This window comes from Aspergillus luchuensis, chromosome 1, assembly GCF_016861625.1.
Source record: "Aspergillus luchuensis IFO 4308 DNA, chromosome 1, nearly complete sequence".
Lineage (NCBI taxonomy): Eukaryota > Fungi > Ascomycota > Eurotiomycetes > Eurotiales > Aspergillaceae > Aspergillus > Aspergillus luchuensis.
Window position 1 is genome coordinate 4,567,857 of NC_054849.1, and position 23,082 is coordinate 4,590,938.

Sequence of the window (23,082 nt, forward strand, 5' to 3'; positions counted from 1 at the left end):
AACTTCTCCTCCATCCTTCCACATTTCGCTTCAAAAGCAATCTTTGCCTTTCACCTGACGATTACGACTTGTGAAGAACTATAATTCTTTTCTACCTGACTCATTCTGAAGAAGCCTTCTTAATCTCTCTGTTCGTTCATTCGTCCAGCTTAATCATCTATTATATTAGTCTCCTTGCCCACTGCTGGCGGTTTGCCCTCTCGCGTGTTTCATCCACGTTACATTCCTTCCACAACAACAGCCCCTGCATCATTTGCAACCGCACGCTGGCCTTCACAATGTATCCCCAGACACCCATCGGATACTCGGCGCCAATGGTGTTCAGCCATGGTGGCTCGAACCCCGGAGATGGACTTGACGAGTACTATGCCAGTATGCAGCCTCAGTGGACCGCACTCGATACTGTACGTTGTTTTCAAATGTTATTGGATCGCCACTTGCTGATCATTCTGCCATATAGTCACCTTATACCGGTGTTAGCAATCCTTATACTACCGCAGCAGCTTTCCCGACTGGTGCCATCTTGACTCCGATCAGCCTTCCGGATAGCTCCTTCAGACCAAGCCCGGTGCTCAGTCATCACTCACAAGACTTTCACTACAACGTTCCCGAGTCTGTCCCACCGCAAGGCCTAGGCATCACCGCACCCTTCCCCAGCAGTTTTCCCCGTACTGTCACCGCAGGTCTGGGACATACCTCAGAGGAACCGGACTTTGGCTTCAGCGAAGCTATCCTGTCACCTCAACCGCCACCCGCGAAGAGGATCCGACGTGGGCCCAAGCAGGCGGTCACACCCCGAGAAGCACCGGTTACAATACTACCTAATCCTGAAGGGCTGCAGCGCATGGAACAAGAGCGACGACAAGGGGCAGCCGACGCTCAAAACAATCAAAGGCCCCGGGCTCCGGGTCGGGGGAGGCGAGACCCGCAAGCTGAGGAGGAAGACGCATTTGTAGAGAGGCTTCGGGAGCAGAATCTAGCCTGGAAAGTGATCCGGGAGATGTTCCGGAACAAGTTCCACAAGGATGCCTCGGAGGCGCGTCTACAAATGCGCATGTTGCGGCGACGGAAGGAGCGATTGGCACGGTGGGATGAGAATGATGTGAGTACGTGCGCCCAAGCAGTCGCAAATTGTCAACTAATTAACGATCAAGTCATCCAGATCCGACTGCTCATAAGAGCGCGGGAGTACTGGGAGCATGAGAAATACAATGTGATTGCACAGAAGGTGAGTCCCCAGTGCAACCTTGGCCCAATGGTCACCTGCTAATTAGATTACGAATCTAGATGAAGGAGTTCGGAGCGGGACCGTACACCCCAGAGCAATGTGAAGCCCAATTGCGATACCTCGATGCACAGAACCGGGAGCGTAGCACTGGTCCGCGGACACGAATACCTGATCCTCAGCCATCGCGAAAGCGATCATGGTCAAAGGTGGCCTCCAGTGTGGCCAGTGGTAGTACGAAGTAGCATTTGTGGTTTTTTGGGAATGTACTTTTTTGACTTTTTTTTTTCAGGGAGGGATGTTGAAGCGCATTATGGATTCCTTTGGGGCTTTCTTTTTTTTTTGTTGGGGGGGAAATTACACGCAAGGATGATTGTTTACGTCTGGATGAGTTTCTTTGTTTACTTGGATATACCCTGTGACCGATTGCATGCGAATGACATATTTCTGGATAATTTTTGAGCAACGTGAATCCGTGAATCTCGAATCATGGACTTCGAGAGAGCGTCTCCCGACATCGGGAGAGAAAGCGAGCACGCCAATCAAGGACGGGCCTGTCTCTGGACGCTAATGCGACGGACAAAGAGACGAAGCCAGCGTCGTACAGCCCCTAGGGAGTTTCCCAGCTGCTAAGCGATCACAATTAAACTTTCAGGCCATCTAACGGCTGAAGATCAGCTCGACTAGGGGCCCAGCTAGCCTATTTTGGTGGGAGATAGGCTGCATCTCCAGAGGTCAGTTCTTAGCCGCCAGCAGCCCCAAGCCACACGACAGCTGGAGGACGTCGGTCCCTATGAAAGAGCCGCCGGGCTGATCCTCCACACGCTTACGTACAGATACATGTTGCCTAGCAGCTGCCTAACTGGTGATGTTTTAGGAGGAGGAATGCAGTCAGTGACTCAAGCAGTCTGGACCGGGTAGAAAACTACTCGGCTAAGTTTAGCCTGGTGTTACCGGCCAATGCAATGACATGCTCTGCCATGCCATGCACATGTACATGTACATGCACCTTTCAGCCGCAGCAGCAGGGATTGTCAACTTCTTCCCACGGCGCCGGTTTTACCGCCTGCTTTGGCACGTCGGGGATAAGACTAGCGTTCATGGCACAGCTATCTTGCGCACACCGATGACAACATGATCGTCTGCCTAGCATCTAATTGAATCAATTACCTTCCGCCGAATCCTGCCGTCCATTCTGCGCCAGTATGGCGGAGCACAGGATTTCCAGAATCAAGCGCCAGGAATGGGTTACTGCGCTTCTAGTGTCGCTGTCGTCTTCCAACCCCTCAGCGGGCTGGCTTGCTGAATGTTGTACACGTCTTTGCCGTTGCATTCATTCCGTTCGGACCTTCTCCGGGTTCTTGAATGATAAGCGTCTTAGACACACTAGCTATGAGAGTCGTGCATTCGTTCAACGTTACGGGGGCTAGACACCCAGCATCAGGGATTACGAGAGGAAGGGAGTAGCAGCAGGTGCCCGGGCTGTGCACACCCGAAACATAGGCTCTAATGGTCGTCCTCCCCCTCCTCTTCTATATCCTCATCTATTATAGGGAACGTCAACAGGGCTGCCACCCCTCCTAGCCCATCAAGTCGCCTTCCACTCTCATGGTCGGAGCTAAGCACTCGCACCTCACCACCCTCGACATCCCGTACCCGATCTACCAGCGATACCCAGCGTTTGCGCTCCGCCACATCCTGTGACCTGAACAGCCGATTGGAGATGATCAGCACGCCGCCACCGCGGCCAACGGCACCCTGGTCGACAGCGAATTCCACCTCGCGGGGCCCATATGTCGCTTTGTTGGTCTCTTTGCGGAGCTGGTCGAGGAAGTCGTCCATGAGCTTTGTCTCGCGCGCGTACTTGGTATCGGCAAGAATGGTCTTCACAGCCGGCGACTGCAGCACTTCCGCTAGCGAGTGCAGATAACCGGAAGCCGAGTGTACAACCACAATACTGGGTAGGAGGCGTTTAAGTGCCGGGGTCGATGTGGATGCCTGCGACTGGATGTACTTCTGGAATCCGGAGGCCACGAAGCCTGGCGATGCAAGGAGAACCGGTCGAACGGTCTCGCTGCTGGTAAGTGAAGCCGAGCTGGTGTTGAATTCCAGCTGGCGCAGCAGCGTATCGAGTGTAACCTGGAAGAATTTCGACATACCCTTTCCCCACCCCCAACCTGTCAGCATACACAAACAACCCCAACACGGGGACAGATAATCATGGTACAACCCACCTTATCATGATCACCCCCACCATGCCGTTTCCTGGGCACCGACATCTCAATCTTCTGCTTTAGGATAGTCTGAAACTGCCCAATAAAGCAAATATGCGCCAACCCTTCCTGCATCACCACGGCCACGGCCTCCGCCCTCCGTTGTCCCCCTTCATCCACCGCATCCTTCAACATCTGCACCGCGATACTGTCCCATCCGACGCCCTCACCGTCCGCTCCAACTTCCTTTTCTAGCGTGAAGTTCCGATTCAGCTCAAGATCGAGCGTATGGTGTTGCCCGATCTTCGTATGGGCCGTCTCGTTCACAATTGTCCCGCTAACATGTAGCTGCGAACTCTGCGGATCGAAATCAAGGTTCTTAACGCGGATCTCTAGCGTCAAGTGGACTCGAGCTGAGGTAGTAGAACCGGTTTCCTGAGTTGTGGTGACACGACGGATAGCGCTGGCGCGGAGAAGATCGTTCGGCCGGATCAGGTTGTATGCGTGCCACTGAAGCCGTTAGTTGGACAAAGAGCTACCCCTCAACCAGGAACAGAGTATACCGTACCATATCCTCAGGCTCCTCAGGACACAAGGTCACCGTTCCAGAGCCATTGTGCTCGATTTTGTTCTTGATGAGACGCATCTTGGCTGTAGAACAACAGAGTGCCTCGCACGGCGGGGTAATGTTCTGGTAACTGGGACAGACAGCCTGGCGTGGTAGCAAGATGCCTTTCAGTACGCTTAATTATATGCTGAGTAGTCAGATACCTCCTAAGCAGTATCACAATCACTCAAAATATCGATAGGTGAAATCGTCACCGTCTGCGACGGACAAATCCCTCCTTCCAATCAGGCTCTGGATGATGACGACCAAACTGACTTGCGGGCGGCAGCCTCAGGACAGGACCACCCACCAGCTGCGGGACCGTCCCAAAGCGGACTAGCGATGTGTTGTCATCCGACCGAGGCTTGACTATCGATAAGAGGCGGAACCCTAAGACCTAAGCCCTGGTCGGAGATAAGATGATCAGATAATAATTATCCCAGTGGATTTGTATGTATCATAGTGGGTATGCTATGTACTATGTCTATCCGATGATCATGATAGCAGAGTGTGCAGACTCCTCATCTCCACAGAAAAAAATAGTCAGGCATATAGCATCAAACAATATCAAATACGAAAATTGGAATTAGCACACACCACACCGGACCCTCTAAACCCGAGTTCTTCCATCTCCGCTCGTACGTACTAACTTGAACCCCCATGCCTTTCTTGACGTGGGGCGGGATGAGCGGCATTACTTTAATAACGGTTCATTTCCCGGGTTGAGGGGGGGCCCTTGAGTTCCGGCGGAGCAATATAAATTAGTCTCGTATTTCTTCTTGTTGGGTAATTGGCATTCTAGTCTAGAGTTTGCTCCGCTTCTACCTTTTCATACACTCTTCTCTCCCCAAGAATAATAGAACAGGGTATGCTGAGCAAAATGTCCCTCTCACTACAATCAACCAAGAAAATGATCTCGGGGTACGAGATACCTGTTCTCGGATATGGTGTGAGTATTCTTCATCCCTCCTGTCTAGCTTTATCTCCGGGTCATGATGGTCTCAACTAAGTGTGTATCAATGGTATAGGTCTATAAAACGTGCGTCCCTACTCACTCCTACCATACCAACCCTAGCCACCTCATCAATTAACTCGTTGAACAGTCCCCCCGACGTCACCGAATCCGTTACCCTCAAAGCACTGGAACTCGGATACCGTCACGTACGCACACACACCACCACCCACCCCTCTCAAACCCCCCAACCCAACTAACCGCACCAAATCATGGCGAACGATAGATCGACAGCGCCCAACTCTACAACAACGAAGCCGAATGCGCCCTCGCCATCTGCCGCTCCAACATCCCGCGCTCTCGAATCTTCTACACGACCAAGATCCCCACCACGCACATGTCCTACGAGAAAGCCAAAGAAGCGATCGAGTCTAGTCTAGCTGCTGCCAAAGGATTGGGGTATATCGATCTGTACGTCTATCTCCCTCCCTCTCCCCTCCTCTTACAAACCTACATCCAGATGCTAATAACAACGGGGATAATGTAGAATGCTCCTCCACGCCCCCTACGGCGGGCGCAGCGGCCGACTCGGCGCCTGGCGCGCCCTCGTCGAAGCGCAAGCAGCAGGAAAGATCCGCTCGCTGGGGGTATCAAACTACGGGATTCGACATCTAGAGGAGCTGGAGGAGTATATTCGGAGTGGAGGGGGCGGGGAGATTTCCGTCGGGCAGTATGAAATCCATCCGTGGTGTGCGCGGGAGGATATTGTGGGTTGGTTGAGGGAGAGGGGGGCGGTGGTTGAGGCGTATGCGCCGCTTGTGCAGGCGAAGAGGATGCAGGAACCGGTGTTGAGGAGATTGGCGAGTAAGTATGGGAAGAGTGAGGCGCAGGTTCTGGTGAGGTGGAGTTTGCAGAAGGTGAGTTTCTCTTTTTTTCTTTCTTTCTTTCTTTCTTTCTTCCTTTCTTCCTTTCTTTGTGTAAGGGGTGTTCTGGACGATGCTAACGAGGTGTAGGGATACGTGCCGCTGCCTAAATCGGTGACCGAGTCGAGAATCGTGGAGAATTCGCAAGTGTTTGATTTCGAGCTGTCCGCGGAGGATATGGCGGAGTTGCAAACGACGGAGTATGCGCCTGTTAGTTGGGATCCGGCGAGGGACTCGAAGTTGTAGATGAACACTCTGGAGAAGGAAGAGCTTTAGTCGCTGGATGGAAGTTAGTATGAATAAAGCGAGACAATAGTGAATAGAAAACAAAGCAGACAACAATAACCAAAGATAAGAGTCAAACGGGGTAGGTAAACAAGCGGTGATCCAATCTCGGCACAACATATCCCCGTCGCGGCCTCCTTCCGCATTCCCACCCTCAACTACTACTACATCTATAATCAAACAACATCAGTCGATAATACCTACGACACACAGCATGGCCTCTCCACAATAACCTCCCTTTCCTCCTTCTACAGCAAGACAATGCCTCATCACCCTCAAATGTCTCCTCCTCACTCCCCGACCATCCCCCAAAATGCCCGCCTCCCCCAGCAAGCGCATCATCCTCGAAAAGTCCCGCACCGTGCGCCGCCGGTACCAGCGCAGCAACAAACGCTTTCAATTCACGGCATCACAGATTGCGCGCATCGAGCGCGAACAAGAGCGCGAGAAACGCGCCCAGCAGCTGCGCGACAAGGAGAAGAAACGAGTCGCGAATAAGAAGAAGAAAGCCGAGAAGGAGGCGCGCGATAGAGAGGAACGAAGGAGATTGGGGCGCATGGGATTGCCGGATCCGAATGCGCCCGTGCCGCCGTCGAGTCAACCTTTGTTGTTTAATTTTATCAAGAGGAAGGATGGGGAGGAGGGGGAGAGTAGCAATGGTGGTGGGGATACAGAGGTAGATGAGGGTGGGGATACGGAGGTGGATGAGGATCTTTTGGAGGATTTGGAGGCCGTTATTGATGCTGCTGAGGCTGAGGCTGAGGCTGAGGCTGAGGGTTTGGATTTGGATTTGGGTTTGGATACTGGGGAGGAAGGGGAGGGCGAGGGCGGGGATCATGGAGATGAGGCTACGGGTTGCGATCAGGGTGATAATGAGGGTGAACAGCAGGTCCGGGCTAAAGAGGAGGATGAGTTCTCTGATTGTTCTATCTTTTATGATGAGGATATCATCAAAGAGGCCGGTGATGCTACTGCGCCGGATGAAGCTGCGTTGCACGATAAGCCGGAGAACCAACCCCACCCCTCAACTGCCGACTCATTCCAAGACGACACGGCACTTCTTCTCGAAGAATTCGGTCATGAATTCGAAATAGACGAAGAATTCGAGCAAGCACTGGTTGCACTGGATGCCGTGTGATCCGAACGAATACTTTTATAGTATATGGCAGATAAACAAAGCGCTTCCGACCCGAAGGCGATCCGCCTGTCGGATAGCGACGCCCCTCGTCGGCTCGGGCGGTGATAAGCCGGCGGCTTGCCTCCCCGCCACGAAGCCGTCGATCCGACGGATTCAACACGGTGAGAGAAAGGGTGAATATGGGTAAGCTGTATTGGCATGCAGCGGATGCAGTGAGAGGAAAGATGGACATCGGAAAGGAAAAGTCATGGTGGAAAGCGAGGCCAAAAAGTTGAGGCCACAGCTCCTCCCCGCACATGACGTCGGCCAACAGAGCTAGATGCATATCCGATCGATCGAAACATCTCCGGCAAAGCATCTCCCCTCTCAACATTCTTCCCCTCTCACCTTTCACAATCCATTGGAAACCCCAATCCAGAAGAGACACCATGCCGACCGTCACCGTCAACAACCACCAAATCTACTACGCCGATACCCACCCGGACGGTGCTCCGGCCACCGGCCAAACCATCATCTTCATCCACGGCCTGGGCTCATCGCAGAACTACTACTTTCCGATCCTCCCATACCTAAGTAACCACCGCTGCATCACCCTCGATACCTACGGCTCAGCCCGATCCACATACACCGGCGACGCCATCAGCATTGCCTCCATCGCATCCGATGTAATCGGAGTCCTCGACGCACTACAAGTCCCCAAAGCAGTGGCCGTCGGCCACTCCATGGGCGGGCTGGTAGTAACCCTGCTCGGCGCACAATACAGCGACCGCATATCAGGCGTCGTCGCCATCGGACCTACCCACCCGTCCGAGAAGCTCGCAGAGGTGATGACGCAGCGCAGCGAGACAGTCTCAAAGGGTGAGCAGGAACCAACCAACCAACCAACTAGCAAGCAAGCAAACAAGTCATCAAACTAACATCTCTCCCAGCCGGCATGGAACCAATGGCAAACACCATCCCCAACGGAGCAACCGGCTCCCGCAGCTCCGCACTCGTCAAGTCGTTCATTCGTGAATTGATCATCGGACAGAACCCCAAGGGTTACGCGGCGCTGTGTCTGGCGATTGCTAATGCGCCGGTGATTGATTACTCAAAGGTTACGGCGCCGTATCTGCTGATTGCGGGCGAGGAGGATAAGTCTGCGTCGATGGAGGGGTGCGAGCATATTCATGCGGGTGTGTCGAGTGCGCAGAAGAAGTTGGAGGTGTTGAGGGGGGTTGGACATTGGCATTGTGTGGAGGCGCCGGAGGAGGTGGGAGGGCTTATTGGGGGTTTGTGCAGGCTTTGTAGTCGAATTGAATGAGATATTATCATGTGAATTCTATACATAGTATGAATTGGTATTCTTAGATATCTGACGAAACTACTACACTACAAGGTATGACCAAGTCACTCTACATAGTACTAAACCATCGGAAGAATACATCAACACGAAATGATAGACGACCGCTCATACTATACAATTTACCACATATCATGGAATGAAAGAACAACTTAAATAATATATACTATGAAAGTAAAATCGATCAGTTCGCCGGCGCCCGCACCAACTTAACATCATAGTTCAACTCAAGACCAGCTTGAGGATCATCATTGCGAGGCACGAAATCCACAATCAGCGAATCCTTAACAGCAAATACCGAGTCATTGGTGAGGTATTTATCCTTGGAATCAAAGATTTGCGTCGTGAGGGGCTTGTAGCCGTCGTATGTAGCCTGCGATTCCCCATAATGATTAGCAAAACCCACCAACCAAGATATGAAAGGGGGAGGGGGGAGATAGAACGTACAATAATATGAATATGCGCGGGCCTAAACGGATGTCTATCCATCAACTCGAGCAGTTTTCCAGCGGGACCTATCCCGACCACCACCACATTAGCCACAATCACTACCATAAAAAACGATACGATATAAGGATCTCACCATCATCAGGAACCGGATACGGCGTCGGCCTCAAACAATAAAAGCTATACCTTCCCTGCTCATCGGTCTTGAACTTCCCCCGGAGATTAAACTCCTCTTGCTGGGGATCCTGCTGCTCATACAACCCATTCGTACTAGCCTGCCAGACCTCCACCGTCGCGCCGACGAGCGGCTTCTTGGTCTCAAAGTCGACGACTTGGCCGTGCATGAATGCCATTTCGCCCTCGCCATTGGGCGGCGGGGTCAGCACAATGTTCGCTCCGTTCTCGCGGTAGGGTGTGTCGGCGCGGAAGAATGGGCCGAGGATGGCGGTGGCTGTGGGGGCGTCGGGGGCTTCGGAGGCTAGGGTGTAGGTGATTTCGTCTACTAGACTGTTTTTTTATTAAATAGATTATTTGTTAGTATATGTGTGTGGTAGTGGTAAAGGGTGTCATACGACTCCAGTCCGATAACATCACAAACAAGCTGTCCCTCATTCCGCTTATCATCGCTCATTTGACCAGCCCAGTTGAGGAGCTTCACGCCGGCCATCCATTCATCGACGGTGAGTTCGTTTTCGCGCGCGTAGTCGTGGACGTGGCGGATTAAACCGGTCATTAGTTGGCGGAAGCGCGGGGTCGTTTTCGGACCCATGCTGTTGATGACGTTGTCTGTAAAGTTGGGGTCGAAGCGCGGCATTTTGGATACCTTTTTTCTTTTTTTCTTTTATTGTGTTTCTTTGATGGGTATGTGTAATGTATATGAGGGGTGTATGGGGTATAAAGGAGGAGAGTTGAGGGGAGGGAACTAGCAGAAATTAAACTAAGATGAATGGTGGTTTATATAGTAGTAACTAGTTGAGTACTAAGTAACTTACTACTTAGTAGGATGATTGTTAATGGATCCCCCGGATTCGCTGTCGCTGGTCGGAAAGCCCTCTTTTGGCTCTGATCGGATGGACTTTTCCGATGGGTTTCCCCGCACGCTTCGGATGCACTTACTTTGACTACTTTCAATGTTTGGTTCAGAATGATACCCCACGCCGGATTGATCAATTGCCTGATGGTTGCATACGACTTTATCCAACCATTATATGCACATACTAACTAACGTATGAAGTTAAGTGCGATTCCCTCCCGTCGGACCTCCTCCCCTCTTCTTCCCTCCCTTTTGCGCCCATTCCGACGGCCACTCCTGCACCACCTGTCCCCGTTCCCAAATCTTGCCCATCTTGCGCTCCACCACCACATCCACAAACTCCAATGGCACTACCTTCTCTCCCTCATTCCCATCCCCATCCTTATTTACAGTCAACCCCTCACTAAGCACCACCCCATTCTCACTCCTCCAGAACGGACATCCCGCACTCAACGCCTTCTCCAAATCTACATAGATCAGCACCTGCGCATCCCTCCGCATCCCCGAAATCACCTGTCCCGGCGCGGCCACCGCATTCCCCGCCAACACATCCTCTACTGCTGGTCCCGTCGCAAAATGCACCTGGTTGCGGCCCATGCAGCGGAGTCCGCCGGAGGAGAAAATGGCCGGCCATGCGGAGTGGAAGGTGCCGTGGACGACGGTGCGTGGGAGTTTATCTTTGTCTGAGAGGGAGAGTTTCTCGAGGAGGTGCGCCGCTTCGACGGTCTTGATGCTGTGGCCTTGTGTGGCGCGGATGAGGTAGTGGGAGGGGTTGGGGTCGGTGGTGGTTGCGGCGAGGGCGGTGGTGGTGGTGGTTGTGTCGGTGGATTCTTGCGATTCGGGTTTGGTTTCTGTGCTGCTGGGGTCTGTAGATGTAGATGTAGTGGTTGGTTCTGTAGCGGTTGGTGTAGGTTGGGTTGTAGAGGGGGTGTATAGCAGCGCGAATCGCTTCTTATCGGAATTTGCGACGGCGTCGACGATCTCGGGGAAGGTCACTTTGAGGGATTTGAGTTTGCGCCATGCTAACTATATATCGTAGTTCATATTAGCTGGGAAGTTGTTCATGGGACATGACTGCTGCTGCTGTGGAAGACGCACCACATCAGATACATTGGCGTAGCCTTGCGCATCTATCGGTAGGCCTTCTTTCTCGGCGGCGTGACGGAGAAGTAGACTCAGTGCTTTGGAGACCGTGACGGCGCGGCTAGCGGGGGGACGACCCTTAGGCATGATGACTTTGCTGAGTGAACAAATTAAGTCTAACTGGGAGATTGGAGATGAGAATGAAGTGGGATGGAGTGTCAATGAGATTCAATGAGATGTGCGGAGGGAAGATGGAGGGGCTCGGCGGAACTTTTCCACCCCTCCGCGGGCCCACTTATGCTCCCCGATATCTGCTATCTCATTGACGATCTTAGTATTCACTCTATCACATGAATGATATGCCCTTAATCATGATTTAATATACTATTAATGCTTTCCACCCATCTATCTCTAATTATACTCCAGGCATCAACATAAACTATCAAACAACCGCGAAATGGGTATATCACAAAACGCATCCCACTTGAATCAAACAATCCCATAACCTGATCCCATCCTTACTCATCCCAAGTAGAATCACCGATCACAAATACAACTACACTCCGCCACCGGACACACCTTGTGTCGCGCAAACCACTCCCGCGCATGATGCGCATGGAACCCGTGGTTGCAATTAATGCAGAACACAATAAACCTCCGCATCAGTTCCGTCTCAGATGGACGTCGGCCCGCCGCATCTGCCGCCACACAAGCCTTGGACATCGGGTCCGGCGCTCCCAGCCATAGCGTGCATACTCCGCACCGCGGCATATGGCGCCCGCAGCGTGGACACACTGTGCCGGACATGGCGGCGCTACCGAGGGGATTGCCTGGCGTTGGGTGTGTGACTTCGCCCGTCACCGAGGGGGTCAGTTGTGAGGAAGCGTCGTGCTGCGTGAGCGGTCGTGTGCAGTAGTTGCAGGTGAGACTGACTTGTTGGCGGGGCGGGTCGACCAGTTTGCGCCCGTCCCAGGTGACGGCGAACTTGCGAGAGCCGACGTCGAAGCGTGCGCGCTCGAGTTGCAGTTTCCATGCGTTTATCTGCTGGCGGTAGGTCTCGCGCCAGGATTCGAAGCGGGCGCGGTCGGGTGAGTTGTTGATGAAGCGGGGGACGGTGTGGCTCATTGCCAGTACGGCCGTTTGGATGTCGTGGAACTTGTTGATGTACGATTGGAAGAGGTCCATGGCGGAATGGTTGAGTCCGGTCAGCAGGATGCCTTCGATGTCGCCTTGCTGGATGGCTGTGGTGGTGGTTTCGTGAAGATAGCTTGTCAGGTCGTCGTCCGGGAGCCAGCGCAGCGCTACCTCGATCCGGTATCTGAGCGGAAGAGTGGTCTCCTGGATGACAGAACGCCAGTCGCCCTTGCTCACGAGCGCGAGAATCGCTCGCGCGTAGGGGTCGGTGAGCTCCTTGGCTATCTCAGCGCAAGTGTCTTCCCAGTCTGAGTCGGTGTCGCCTTTCGCGGCTCCTGCAATGGCCATGGCGAGTAGTTTATGAGCTTGGGTGGGCTCGTGGCTCCGCAGAGCCAGGTATGCAAGTTTCGCTTCGTCTTGGAACATGGCCAGCGCAGCGGCCTTGGTGTGTTGCTTATCAGCGGACAATGTCTTGACCAACTCTTCAAGCTCCCGGTGCGATTGCGCTGCGCCGCAAAGTCGCAGGCACAGCCGGCGATGTTCGGGGTATTCGGTCTCGCAGCCTTTCGTCTCGGGGAGGTTGAGCTGATCTTGAACCAGCTCCACGATGGTTTCGTGAATGTCAGATGCCGGGCTGCCACCGACTCGTCGGTTATGGAGACTCTCTCCTGTTGGAGTTAGCCATTGCACGTACTCCAGAAAACCAGACTACCTACCTAAATCGTTGTTCCAGACATCGTAAACGCCCAGGTAATTCAGATCCAGCCCATTGATTATCATAGATTCATTGCTAGAGTCGGAGCGTGCACCTACTGTAATTAGTACATCCTGAGATACTCGGTTTCCGCACTTACGTTCAGCCCAATCCCAGAAGCCCTGCAGCCATGGGTCATCAGCGAGAATCTTCTTGTTCCGTGCCTCGTCAAACAGATAGCCTTCTTTGCAGCGATACCGGTTCACCGACAACAGAGTCAGAGCATCCTTCACAGGCAGCTGATCGCCCAAGGTCCCCAACGACAAGGCATGTTCCCTCGCCTCACGGCTCGACAAAGGCGTCGCTGGTCGATTGCCGGCCCGGCGTCCTTTCTGCGAAGTCTTTCCATTCGAATCAGACACTGCTCGTTCGCGGACTTCCTCCACCATCTCTGAAATGCTCAACCCGTGACTGGACTGGGGATTGATCGCCCGGAAATCAGAATCCTCATCCGAGGTGCCCCATATCAATGTTCCCTGCGACGACAGCCGCACCGGCGGCGCTGGAGGCTTCGCGGTGAGAATATTCACCTCATCGTTCCCGGAAATCGTAATGGCGCTGGGCTCATTGCCCGGACTCATATTAAGAAAGTCAAATGCGACAACCCTGTTCTTTTCATCATACCCCCGAGACGGATGGTTGTACGGCGTCACAACGTCTCTGACATGCTTGGTGTAAATCTGCTCGGGGTAGTTCCTCGCCGAGCCCTGACCCAAGGTCTCATCCATAGACGAGCGCATCTCCTCGTCCAGATACTCCTTGACAATGTCGTAGGTTTTGAAATGCCCCGTATTGGACAGCACGCCCAGACAGCCCCTCTTGGTCCTGGAGAAGCGCAAACTCCAGATAGTCGATTTCGGTGCAATGACATTCCCAAATTCCAGCGACGGCCCCAGCTGGCTCGTCTCCAGGGCATTTGCCGGTCCAACAGCCGGCGTAATGAAGCGCGATCCAATGCGCCGATCCCAGATACAGATAGTCGGATCATTAGTAGCCTGACAAGAGGCAATATAATTCTCATCAAGCCAGTCAATAGCCACATTATGCACACAGCGCGTGGGAAATTGCAGTGACGGGTTTCCAGGTCCCTCTGCTTCAATCAGCATCCATCACCCACCCACCCCACCAGGAGATCAAAGAGAGAAAAAGAAACTCACCTCTCAAATCATAAATCCTCACAAACTGCCCCTTCACCCCCGTAACCAACGTATCCGGCTGATCACTAAAGAACTTGACACTAGTGATAGGTTCCGAACTGGCCAATTTCCTCAACGGCTCCACAAACCCCTTGACAGCCTTACTCGCCAACCTCTGATTAACATCCCAGATATTCAAACAGAAGTCATTGCGCACCCGGTCCAGCCCCGCAGCCAGCAACCCATGCGTACTAAACGCAACCGCATTACAGTACCGCTGATGTCGAATCGGAAACGAGTACGATTCCTGACTATCGCTCTTCATGCGCAATATCGTCGCATCCCCGGACGACTGGCCCACCGCGACTAATGATTCATCCACCGGTGACCAATCGAATGCCCGGAACGCGGGCACTTTCGTATGCGTCGCTAGCTCTTCATGCTCCAGACGGCCTCCCCGCTCATATGAGGTTACCTTGCACAATCGAAACGCTTTGCTTGTCACGTCCACGGAGAGGAAGCGTTGTTCGCCTGTCGTGGAGGTGGGGGACCACCGGATGGCTTTTTCCATTTTATTTTTCGATATTTCCTTTTTGGGGTGGGAGGGAAACTTATGGTGTGGGTTTGTGATCTGTCCGCTTTTGTGTGTGGTTTGTTGTGTGCCCACTTCTCTCACACTCACACACACTCTTACGCCGCCGTCGCCCCTGTGTTCTGGAATGGGGACTGGGGCTGGCCTGGGCTGGGCTGGGGCTGGGAGGGCTTCGTCGCAGATGCGACTGGACCGGTCACCAACTGAGATGTGATTTCAGCCGCGCGAATCTGATCTGTCACTGCCCATCGGTGGGGGATTATTCCTTTTTTTTCTCTGGTTTCAAATTATCAATCGCACATCAGGAAGACCCGTCTAGCTCAAATAGACAACAGTCATGGGAGGTTGTCCCTGCGCCTGCCTTTGCAAGGTAGTAATAATATAGAGAAGTAAGTGTAAGAGGAACAGTAGTTCAATCCATATCCTTGGAAATGCGGCGCGCGTCATGGGACTATCCCCGCGCTGATTGGCCAATCTCACCTTCCAGCAATCCGGGGCAGCTTTTTTTCCCGGCCCGACAGATGATCCGACCATTATCACTTTTTCAAAATAATATTCCATTAAAAATAATTGCAAACAATTTACCATCAGCCTCCCCGTCCTTTTCCTCTCACCACTGACCCGCACCCCGGAAAGAGAAAAAGATTTGAGATAACAATGCCACGAGAGTACGCCCCCGCCGACAGAAAACGCAAATCCCACGATATCTCCGACGATGCAGATGCAGCAGCAACAGCGCCCGGAGGAGGTCCGCGGAAGAAAATCCACCTCCCTAAGAAAGAACACAAGTACCCGTCTGTCAACGAGCTCAAGAAACGGATTCGGGATGTGAAGCGTCTACTCAATAAGGCGGACTTGCCGGCTGATGCGCGCATCGTGCAGGAGCGTGCGTTGTCGGGGTATGAGAAGGAATTGGAGGATGAGTTGAAGAGGAGGGATCGGTCGAAGATGATTAAGAAGTATCATTTCGTGAGGTTTTTGGGTATGCTTTTCTCCCCTCCCCCCTTCTCTCCTTTTTTTCCTTCCATATATGGATATTTTGCTAATCCGGAATTCGATCTGTGTAGACCGCAAAACCGCAACCAAAGACGTGAACCGGCTGGTGCGCCGCGAAAAGGAAGTCTCGAGTGCCGGTCCCGATGTCATGGATGAGAAGACCAAGGAGAAGAAACTTGCTTCCTTGGCCGGGAAGCTCCGAGTCGCTCGCGTGAACTTGAACTATACCATTTACTATCCATTGGATGAGAAGTATATCGCCTTGTACGCGGAGCAGAAGAAGAAGGTCAAGGGAGAGGGTGCTGAGGATGGTGGCGATGGCGCTGACTCGGACGGTGATGCGCGGTTTGGAATGGTGCATGCGACGGTTGCGGATAAGCCGGCGATGTGGCATGTGGTGGAAAAGTGTATGAAGGATGGGACGTTGGATATGTTGAGGGATGGCAAGTTGGAGTCTGGGGCGAAGGCTGGAGAGAAGGATCGGAAGAAGGAGGAGAGAAGTCAAAGGGGTGGTGAGAAGGCGAAGAAGAGCCAGGAGCGTGGGCTGTCGTCGTCGCAGGCTGGGAAGAGTAAGGACAGGTCCAGGAAGGTGGATGATAGGAAGAGGACTAGGGGATCGACTGCTGAGGATCATGTCATGCGGGATGCGGGCAATGATGATGGCGAGGAGAGTGATGGCGGTTTCTTTGAGATGTGAAATTGCCGTGTGTCTGGGCTGGTTGAGCGTGAACGCATTTTCTGGAGTTGGAGTTACATGTCTTATCTGTTTCTTTCCTGGGCCTTTCTCATTGAAGTGTGCGGCTATGCCCTTATACGATACCCAATGATCAAGTGTTTTCAACGATCCGAGTTTCTACAGTAAAACGCTAGAGGCTAGATGCTAAGAACCAGTTCGAATCTAAATGATTGTTTGTGGATGCTTTCACCAACTCCGGCTTTGCCATCCTTCTAAGTACAGTAGATGAACGAGAAATACACGTCGATCGGTGGCAGACCGACTCGCCAGAACACCCGAAAGATGCGCAGTGGTGACCCGGATTCTGAGGGCAGTCAACGCTCCCGATATCTCTGGGCCGACTAAGTGACTGGCACTTGTCGCGGAATCATCATGTCATATCTCATAGCATGCCCCAGTAGAGCGATGCTTGCAAACCCAGCATGCGATTCCAGCGGTCATCTACCCAACAGGGTCAGACGAACGTTGGTACATGAGGGGCAAGGTTTCCAGAACCTAGTAAATCAAAACATTGAAACGAGTGATCGCTCCAAACACACTTTCTCTCTCAAGATCGACCATCAGACGAGTAGTCATCTTACATGACACTGCAGCCTCCTGTGCCGCCGCCTTCGGTGTGTCGCCGTCTTCCTGCCCCGAGTGTAGTGACAGCCCCGACACCGAACGCTGCATCTTCGTCGTCTTCGTTATAGATTCTCTCGGCTTCACGGGCTCGACGCCGTCTTCTTCTCACCCCGGATCCCGGAGCACCCGCTTCTTCGGTTGCCATCATGTACTCGGCCCACTTCCGATCTAGCCTGCTCGCAGCCATAAGATCACCACGGAGGACTCGCTTGTTGTGCTCATCCACGGTCGGCTGCCAGCCATAGAAGCACTTCAGATGGATGATTTCGTTAGGGTATACGGGTGGCGGCGGCGGAGGTGTGATAGAGGACGCAATCACGGTCGTGGACTGACTGGGATCGACCGTGTGGGTGACAACCGAGACCGCTTGCATGGATTTGCGGGTAGCGCGCGGGAGGTACGCATTGCTTGAGAGGACTTCCCTTACACCGGCCCAGGTGACATTGGCGCAATCAAATACAACCAGACGGAGGCCGATCTTGGGAAGGTTTTCATCGTAGCCACGCTTGCGTACGCGGAAGCTGGCTTCCATTAGGGTCAGGTCGGACACCCGAGTGTTGTCCATTTCAACGGAACGGAGGGAAGGACAATTCTTCATGATCTGCAAGGTTCCGATGTCACCGATGCTCTCACAATAGCTGATGTTGAGGTGTTGCAGGCGCGCAGCACACGGGGACTTGGCAAGCTCGAGAAGCGTATGGTTGGATAGCCTTTCCATATCCTCCAGGTCGAGGTGTGTCAGGCGGGGAGTGGTCCGAATCACCGCCATGACCGATTCGTCGGTGAGCTCAGAGCATTGTGAGAGCTGCAGGCCTTCCAAATCCGGCACATTGTGGGCAAGACACTTCACACTGTCATCTGTCAACTCCGTGCACTGGTGAATATCTAGATGTTTCAGTCTTCGCGGAGGGACAAGCGCGCGTTCCTCGAGAAGATCCATTTCCGGGTCAAGACCATGCACAAGCGCCTTCAGACATTCGTCCGTAAGATCGGTGCGACTCATAATCAGGCGTTCCAGGGTATTTCGCTCGAATAGTTGTACGGCGAATTCGACGTCGTCAAACCCACGAATTTCACTCGCCCGGAGATCCTTCAGATTTTTGCAAGTGCTGACAATCTTCTTTAGCCCCGCGGTGTGAACGCCGGTGCACCAGGATACATTCAAGATCTGAAGTTGAGGGCAGGACTGTGCGATAATCGTCATGGCAGAGTCACTGACAGACGATAAGCCGGACAGGTTGATATACTCCAGTCGGGGGGTGCGCAAGAGAAAGCAGTTGATCGATTGAGTGTCGATGCGGCATCCTTCCAACGAGAAGTTGACGACGTTTCGGCACAAGTCGGTGATGCGATCGCCATCAGTCTTCCACTTATCCTTCAATTGGACACAGCCCCGGAGATTGAGATCGCGAACGAACGGCCCACCGGCGGTAATAAGCTTTACAAGACCATCGCTAGGGATGTCGCGGTAGTAGTCTGTCGTGTCGACTTCAGTCCACAACTGTCCATCATAACACATTTTGTTCCATGCCCTCGAAACCGCAGAGCAACGGACAATCTCTTTCGGGGTGAGGTACTGGAAAATGCGCATCTTCAGCTCATCCGGCATATTCCCCCAGAAATCAAAGACTTTCTTTGGCTTGGGGGTCGACCGCGCCGTGGCAGTCTGATCAGCTGCGTCCATTCCCAACGGAGACCCACGAGAGCCTGGTCGCAGATCGGTAGGCAATGGAACTGTCCGCGCATTGGGCGAGTCGGAACCGACAAGGCGAATTCGAGGATTTCCCTCATGGTCAACTGGGAATGCAGCAGCACCGGGAGTAATCGGACGGGCGTTCAATCCACCATAAAGTTGAGAGGTGCTTCCATTACCCAGACAAGGAGTGTATGCGGATTGGGACAGGGAGACACAGGACAAAGAGGCCTTGTTGTCGCGACGGTATCCCGTAGAATGGGACCGGCCCCGTCTGGTCAGACTCGGGCTTGACGAGATGCGCTGCAGGCTCTGGAGCAACTTGTGACGTCCCTTGAGTTTGGGCGGTTGTTCCAAAGGGATCTGACCAGTTGAAGAAGCCGGGCTCGCCGGCGAGGCCGCTTCAGGCGAAGCCCTGATTTCATCAGGAAATGCGGTAGCCATGACGGAATTGCGTTATCGAGATCCGAGGCTCCTATGATCACAAATATCTCAACAATCAATATGTCGGAGAAGGCGGAGAGGTATGCGAAAGGTTTTGTAGACAGTCGAACAGCTAGCCAGGACGATTCGTGGCAGCGACAAGCACGGGTGGTCGCAGTAAATCCAGTCCTAGACAGTCATAATGAAGCCAGACCGCCAGCCGTTCCGCAAGTATGATTCTCAAGATAGCGATAACCGCGATAACACCTTTATCGCCCTGATCGAAGCAAAAACGCCGAACCCCGATCCTGCGGATGGACAGGTTTTGTCGAGAGAGCGAAGAGGAAGCGAAATGGAGAGGATGAGGGTCAGCAGGGCAGCAGACAAACAAGCGACCAAGTCGGGGGAGTGTCTCGGTTAAGGAGTGTTAACGATGGTACCATGGGACACGAGACCGCGTAACCCCGGAGAAGTGGCAGCGATTGCGGGTGGCCGGCACAGGCTTTGGATTTCCCTCCAAGTGAAAAAGAACACTGGGTTTCGTACAGACGTCACCGAAGCATCATCCACAGTGGTCAACACGAAAAGGTAAACGGAAAGCAAGCAGTAAGGCTACACGCAAACGGAAGACCCTGCAGGAGAGCGAACAGCGAAGATAGTAGTAGTTGGTGGGAGAAGAAAGGAAGTAGGCAAGTAGGCAAGCAAGAAAGAAGACAGAAGGGGGGAAAGAAATAACGTAAGGCTGGCCAAGTCAGACGACAGCCAGTTATCGGACAGCAAGCAATTCAGTCCGACGGACAGAGCCACCACTGCCACTAACACACACCAGTAGAAAAAGAGAGAAACACCGAAACAAAAAAAAGGCTCAGGGAGCGTGGAGACTCGATGGCCTGCATGGCCACCACAGAAACAATGGAGACGGACCGGGCGAGCTTACTGGATTGGACCCTTCACAGCAGCCACTGTCCCCCATTCTGAGCAACACATAACCAGTCGGTGGGAAGAGGGACTTGCCGAACAATACCGTACCTGTCGGGGGATCGTTCAATAGTCCGTTCAATCCGTGAGACGTGAGTTGAGTTTACTTTTTACTAGTACGTAGTAACTGAGTTACCCCACAGGCTTATCGAGACATTCCATTCTCTCTCCTGCCAGACTTATCGATTAGACTAGCGCTGTTTCTTATTCCCCACTTTTGGCTCCCAGGCGGTGGCGGTGGTTCCCGGCGGAGTCAATCCAACACGCGGCATTTTATTTCTTTACCGTCTGTTCCGAAACAGTGAATGGTCAATTTAGATTTGAACAAATGGCTTCTGATTCATCTTTTGAGAAATGGCAGATAAGAAAGGGTGGTCTCATGGACATACTACCTCAGAAGATCAGAAGTTCAAGTCAGCCGATCAATCGAGAAAAAGGTTCACCTGCCAAAGATAAGGATGAAGGATGGCGGGAAAAGGGCATTACTGTACGATCGGTATGCGAAAACGACTGGGAAAGAATGGTAATATTGATAACCATTATACTAGTAGTTAGTATCTGGTGTTATAGACTGGCTTAGCTCTCTCTCTCTCTCTCTTCCTTGTTCCTTGTCTTAAAAATGCAGTTACCTAGAAACAGCATATCTACCAGGCAAAAAGACAAACACCATCCCAATCCCAACCTCCACATCCCACAACATACACACAATCGCCTCTCCAAAGAGAAACAAGTGGACATAAAAACAAAAAAAGAAAACAGAAGCGACAAAAAAAAGGCCCCCCAAAACCCAATCCCTGTACATCCTGCATCCTCTTCTCCCCTCTCCACTCCCCACCAAAAGAAAACACAACCCACTTTTAAACCCACCAAGCAGAGCCCAGAACACCACTCCCCATGCCACGGTACACTTCAAAGCACCACACAACACAGCAACAAAAGGACAAGGGCCCAAGCCCGACCCGACCGGGGCTCCGAATGGGCGGAAAACGGCTTTTTCGTTCCTGGTCGCTTTCCTCCCGGATTGTAGCCCAATGATAGTGCAATTCTGGTGCGTGTGTGTGGAGTGGTGTGGCTAAGTCAGTAAGACAAGTGATTGTTACAGAAAAAACAGTCGTGTTTTCTTTGTCTCCACCCCACACTAAGTCATCCAGGTTTAGTGCTAGTCTACTACTTAGTATCTAAGGGATGGATGGATGGATGGGGATATTGTGTTGCTGCCTACCTAGGTTGTATTTTCTATCTCGTTGTTGTTCGCCTCTCCGATACACAATTGTTGTGGTGGTGGATAGTGGCTAACGCCACCACTAAGAGGGAAAGAAAGAGAGAAAGAACACTAGGTAAAGAAAGAAATTCAATGTATCGAATAATCAACCAACATAATGAACCCACGGAGTAGGTAAGGGGAAAATAGTCTAGATAACATGCAGAATGAATAGATAGATTAGATAGATAATACACTTTCTACACCGTACGTCGTACAACCCTCACAGCAATCGAGGTATCGAATTCGTACCTGACTGACAGGTCAGACACTCACCGGCTAATACGCCCCCAAACCAGTAAGTAATACTAATATCCACCCCTCACATCCTTGGGTTCATCCACTTTTGTCACATTCTACTAATTGATGAGATTACTCTTGGTTATGTGATAGGTAGTGTTACTTTTATCTGGGGCATACTTAGTTCTCTACTAAAATATGAAGGCAGCCTATCAACTTTACGTTCTATTATTTCTAGTTGGCTACTACATTCTGCTGGGAAAAGACACTGAGATGAGTAAAATAATTGACTGACTGACTGACTGACTGACTACCTCTTGGTCTGATCTCGCAGTACATCACGGATCACCGCCGGAGTTTGTTTCTCAGGCGGCTGACGGCCACGAGTTTCTCACTTGGTTACTAGCTAGACTAGACTAACTAACTAACTACTAGTATAGCTATGGCTAGACTATTACTTTTACGAGCACTAGTCTTTGGCTTTTTCTTCCCCCGCTTCCACCCCCGCAGTTGGTAAGGTAAGCAAGCCCGGCGAGATCCTCGCGCCATGTGGGATACGACTGGAACCAAACAGAAAGTAAGAAAGTAACTGGTTGATTTAGTGCATGAATTGGTCGTGTCTCTCTATTCGTGCCCGCTTAATCTAAACTGCAGACTGGCTCTTGTGGCTTAAAAACATGTAAACACTCCGCGTGTCGAAAGAAGTAGGAAACGAAAATAAACACCACTGCTGAGGGTATATCGGATCTTTCATATGCATGTACTGCCAATTCTCAACCACCCCCTGGGCCATGCATGGTATCAAAGATGGTCCAAGTAAATGCAAAAAAAGAAAAAGAAAAAGAACATCATCTAACCAAAAGAGCATAACAAGATGACAATGGGGTATCTCAGCCTCCGTAAACCTCTATACAAATGACCCACGGGCCTTTCGGTCTGTTCAGGCATTTTTCGTTATCATCCGTTCCCAATGATTCCTGTCCCGTCTCGTGCCCCCAATCCACAAGTTCCCCCACGCTCCTATATGCCCTTGAACCATTTCATCCTGCTCGACTCCATCCATTTTCATCATTTTCAATCATAAACTCCATTGCATCTGGAGTCATCGCATACGCTGCTCGTTATCACCATCTTCAACGTCACAGAAGTGAAAGCAAGATTGAGAAAGACCCATGTCTCTGCATAGGCGGCGTGCGATGTCTGAAAAGCTGCACAATATCATCCAATGTATCATGCCATGGCGCATTTTATCTTCTTTGTCGTCGTG

General features: G+C 52.1%; 12 protein-coding genes across 12 annotated transcripts; 7 read left to right on the forward strand and 5 right to left on the reverse strand.

The window, feature by feature from the left end:
* Nucleotides 1-278: 278 nt before the first annotated feature.
* AKAW2_11524S (uncharacterized protein) lies at nucleotides 279-1,470 on the forward strand (the record flags this gene model as incomplete). Its single annotated transcript, XM_041684018.1, has 4 exons — nucleotides 279-404; nucleotides 461-1,102; nucleotides 1,163-1,228; nucleotides 1,288-1,470. The coding sequence occupies 4 exons, from the start codon at nucleotides 279-281 to the stop codon at nucleotides 1,468-1,470; spliced, it is 1,017 nt and encodes a 338-aa protein (XP_041538244.1).
* A 1,261-nt stretch (nucleotides 1,471-2,731) lies between these two features.
* On the reverse strand, nucleotides 2,732-4,084 carry DOM34 (putative translation factor pelota; the record flags this gene model as incomplete). The annotated part of the gene is made up of 3 exons (XM_041684019.1): nucleotides 2,732-3,385; nucleotides 3,460-3,948; nucleotides 4,007-4,084. The coding sequence occupies 3 exons, from the start codon at nucleotides 4,082-4,084 to the stop codon at nucleotides 2,732-2,734; spliced, it is 1,221 nt and encodes a 406-aa protein (XP_041538245.1).
* An 829-nt stretch (nucleotides 4,085-4,913) lies between these two features.
* Nucleotides 4,914-6,166, forward strand: AKAW2_11526S (aldo/keto reductase family protein; the record flags this gene model as incomplete). Its single annotated transcript, XM_041684020.1, has 6 exons — nucleotides 4,914-4,994; nucleotides 5,074-5,084; nucleotides 5,149-5,206; nucleotides 5,284-5,468; nucleotides 5,545-5,914; nucleotides 6,011-6,166. 6 exons carry the CDS (start codon nucleotides 4,914-4,916, stop codon nucleotides 6,164-6,166), a joined length of 861 nt encoding a protein of 286 aa, XP_041538246.1.
* A 352-nt stretch (nucleotides 6,167-6,518) lies between these two features.
* Nucleotides 6,519-7,343, forward strand: AKAW2_11527S (uncharacterized protein; the record flags this gene model as incomplete). Its single annotated transcript, XM_041684021.1, has 1 exon — nucleotides 6,519-7,343. One exon carries the CDS (start codon nucleotides 6,519-6,521, stop codon nucleotides 7,341-7,343), a length of 825 nt encoding a protein of 274 aa, XP_041538247.1.
* Nucleotides 7,344-7,771: 428 nt separating this feature from the next.
* Nucleotides 7,772-8,646, forward strand: AKAW2_11528S (alpha/beta fold hydrolase; the record flags this gene model as incomplete). The annotated part of the gene is made up of 2 exons (XM_041684022.1): nucleotides 7,772-8,201; nucleotides 8,273-8,646. The coding sequence occupies 2 exons, from the start codon at nucleotides 7,772-7,774 to the stop codon at nucleotides 8,644-8,646; spliced, it is 804 nt and encodes a 267-aa protein (XP_041538248.1).
* Nucleotides 8,647-8,869: 223 nt separating this feature from the next.
* Nucleotides 8,870-9,946, reverse strand: AKAW2_11529A (intradiol ring-cleavage dioxygenase; the record flags this gene model as incomplete). Its single annotated transcript, XM_041684023.1, has 4 exons — nucleotides 8,870-9,058; nucleotides 9,133-9,200; nucleotides 9,269-9,639; nucleotides 9,705-9,946. 4 exons carry the CDS (start codon nucleotides 9,944-9,946, stop codon nucleotides 8,870-8,872), a joined length of 870 nt encoding a protein of 289 aa, XP_041538249.1.
* Nucleotides 9,947-10,366: 420 nt separating this feature from the next.
* AKAW2_11530A (tRNA 2'-phosphotransferase) lies at nucleotides 10,367-11,395 on the reverse strand (the record flags this gene model as incomplete). The annotated part of the gene is made up of 2 exons (XM_041684025.1): nucleotides 10,367-11,191; nucleotides 11,264-11,395. 2 exons carry the CDS (start codon nucleotides 11,393-11,395, stop codon nucleotides 10,367-10,369), a joined length of 957 nt encoding a protein of 318 aa, XP_041538250.1.
* Nucleotides 11,396-11,785: 390 nt separating this feature from the next.
* Nucleotides 11,786-14,843, reverse strand: AKAW2_11531A (uncharacterized protein; the record flags this gene model as incomplete). The annotated part of the gene is made up of 4 exons (XM_041684026.1): nucleotides 11,786-13,050; nucleotides 13,099-13,191; nucleotides 13,237-14,226; nucleotides 14,294-14,843. The coding sequence occupies 4 exons, from the start codon at nucleotides 14,841-14,843 to the stop codon at nucleotides 11,786-11,788; spliced, it is 2,898 nt and encodes a 965-aa protein (XP_041538251.1).
* Nucleotides 14,844-15,521: 678 nt separating this feature from the next.
* On the forward strand, nucleotides 15,522-16,557 carry EFG1 (Efg1 domain-containing protein; the record flags this gene model as incomplete). The annotated part of the gene is made up of 2 exons (XM_041684027.1): nucleotides 15,522-15,846; nucleotides 15,932-16,557. 2 exons carry the CDS (start codon nucleotides 15,522-15,524, stop codon nucleotides 16,555-16,557), a joined length of 951 nt encoding a protein of 316 aa, XP_041538252.1.
* Nucleotides 16,558-17,173: 616 nt separating this feature from the next.
* Nucleotides 17,174-19,357, reverse strand: AKAW2_11533A (F-box domain protein; the record flags this gene model as incomplete). Its single annotated transcript, XM_041684028.1, has 1 exon — nucleotides 17,174-19,357. One exon carries the CDS (start codon nucleotides 19,355-19,357, stop codon nucleotides 17,174-17,176), a length of 2,184 nt encoding a protein of 727 aa, XP_041538253.1.
* Nucleotides 19,358-19,538: 181 nt separating this feature from the next.
* AKAW2_11534S (uncharacterized protein) lies at nucleotides 19,539-19,757 on the forward strand (the record flags this gene model as incomplete). The annotated part of the gene is made up of 1 exon (XM_041684029.1): nucleotides 19,539-19,757. One exon carries the CDS (start codon nucleotides 19,539-19,541, stop codon nucleotides 19,755-19,757), a length of 219 nt encoding a protein of 72 aa, XP_041538254.1.
* Nucleotides 19,758-20,933: 1,176 nt separating this feature from the next.
* AKAW2_11535S (uncharacterized protein) lies at nucleotides 20,934-21,341 on the forward strand (the record flags this gene model as incomplete). Its single annotated transcript, XM_041684030.1, has 1 exon — nucleotides 20,934-21,341. The coding sequence occupies one exon, from the start codon at nucleotides 20,934-20,936 to the stop codon at nucleotides 21,339-21,341; it is 408 nt and encodes a 135-aa protein (XP_041538255.1).
* Nucleotides 21,342-23,082: the final 1,741 nt, after the last annotated feature.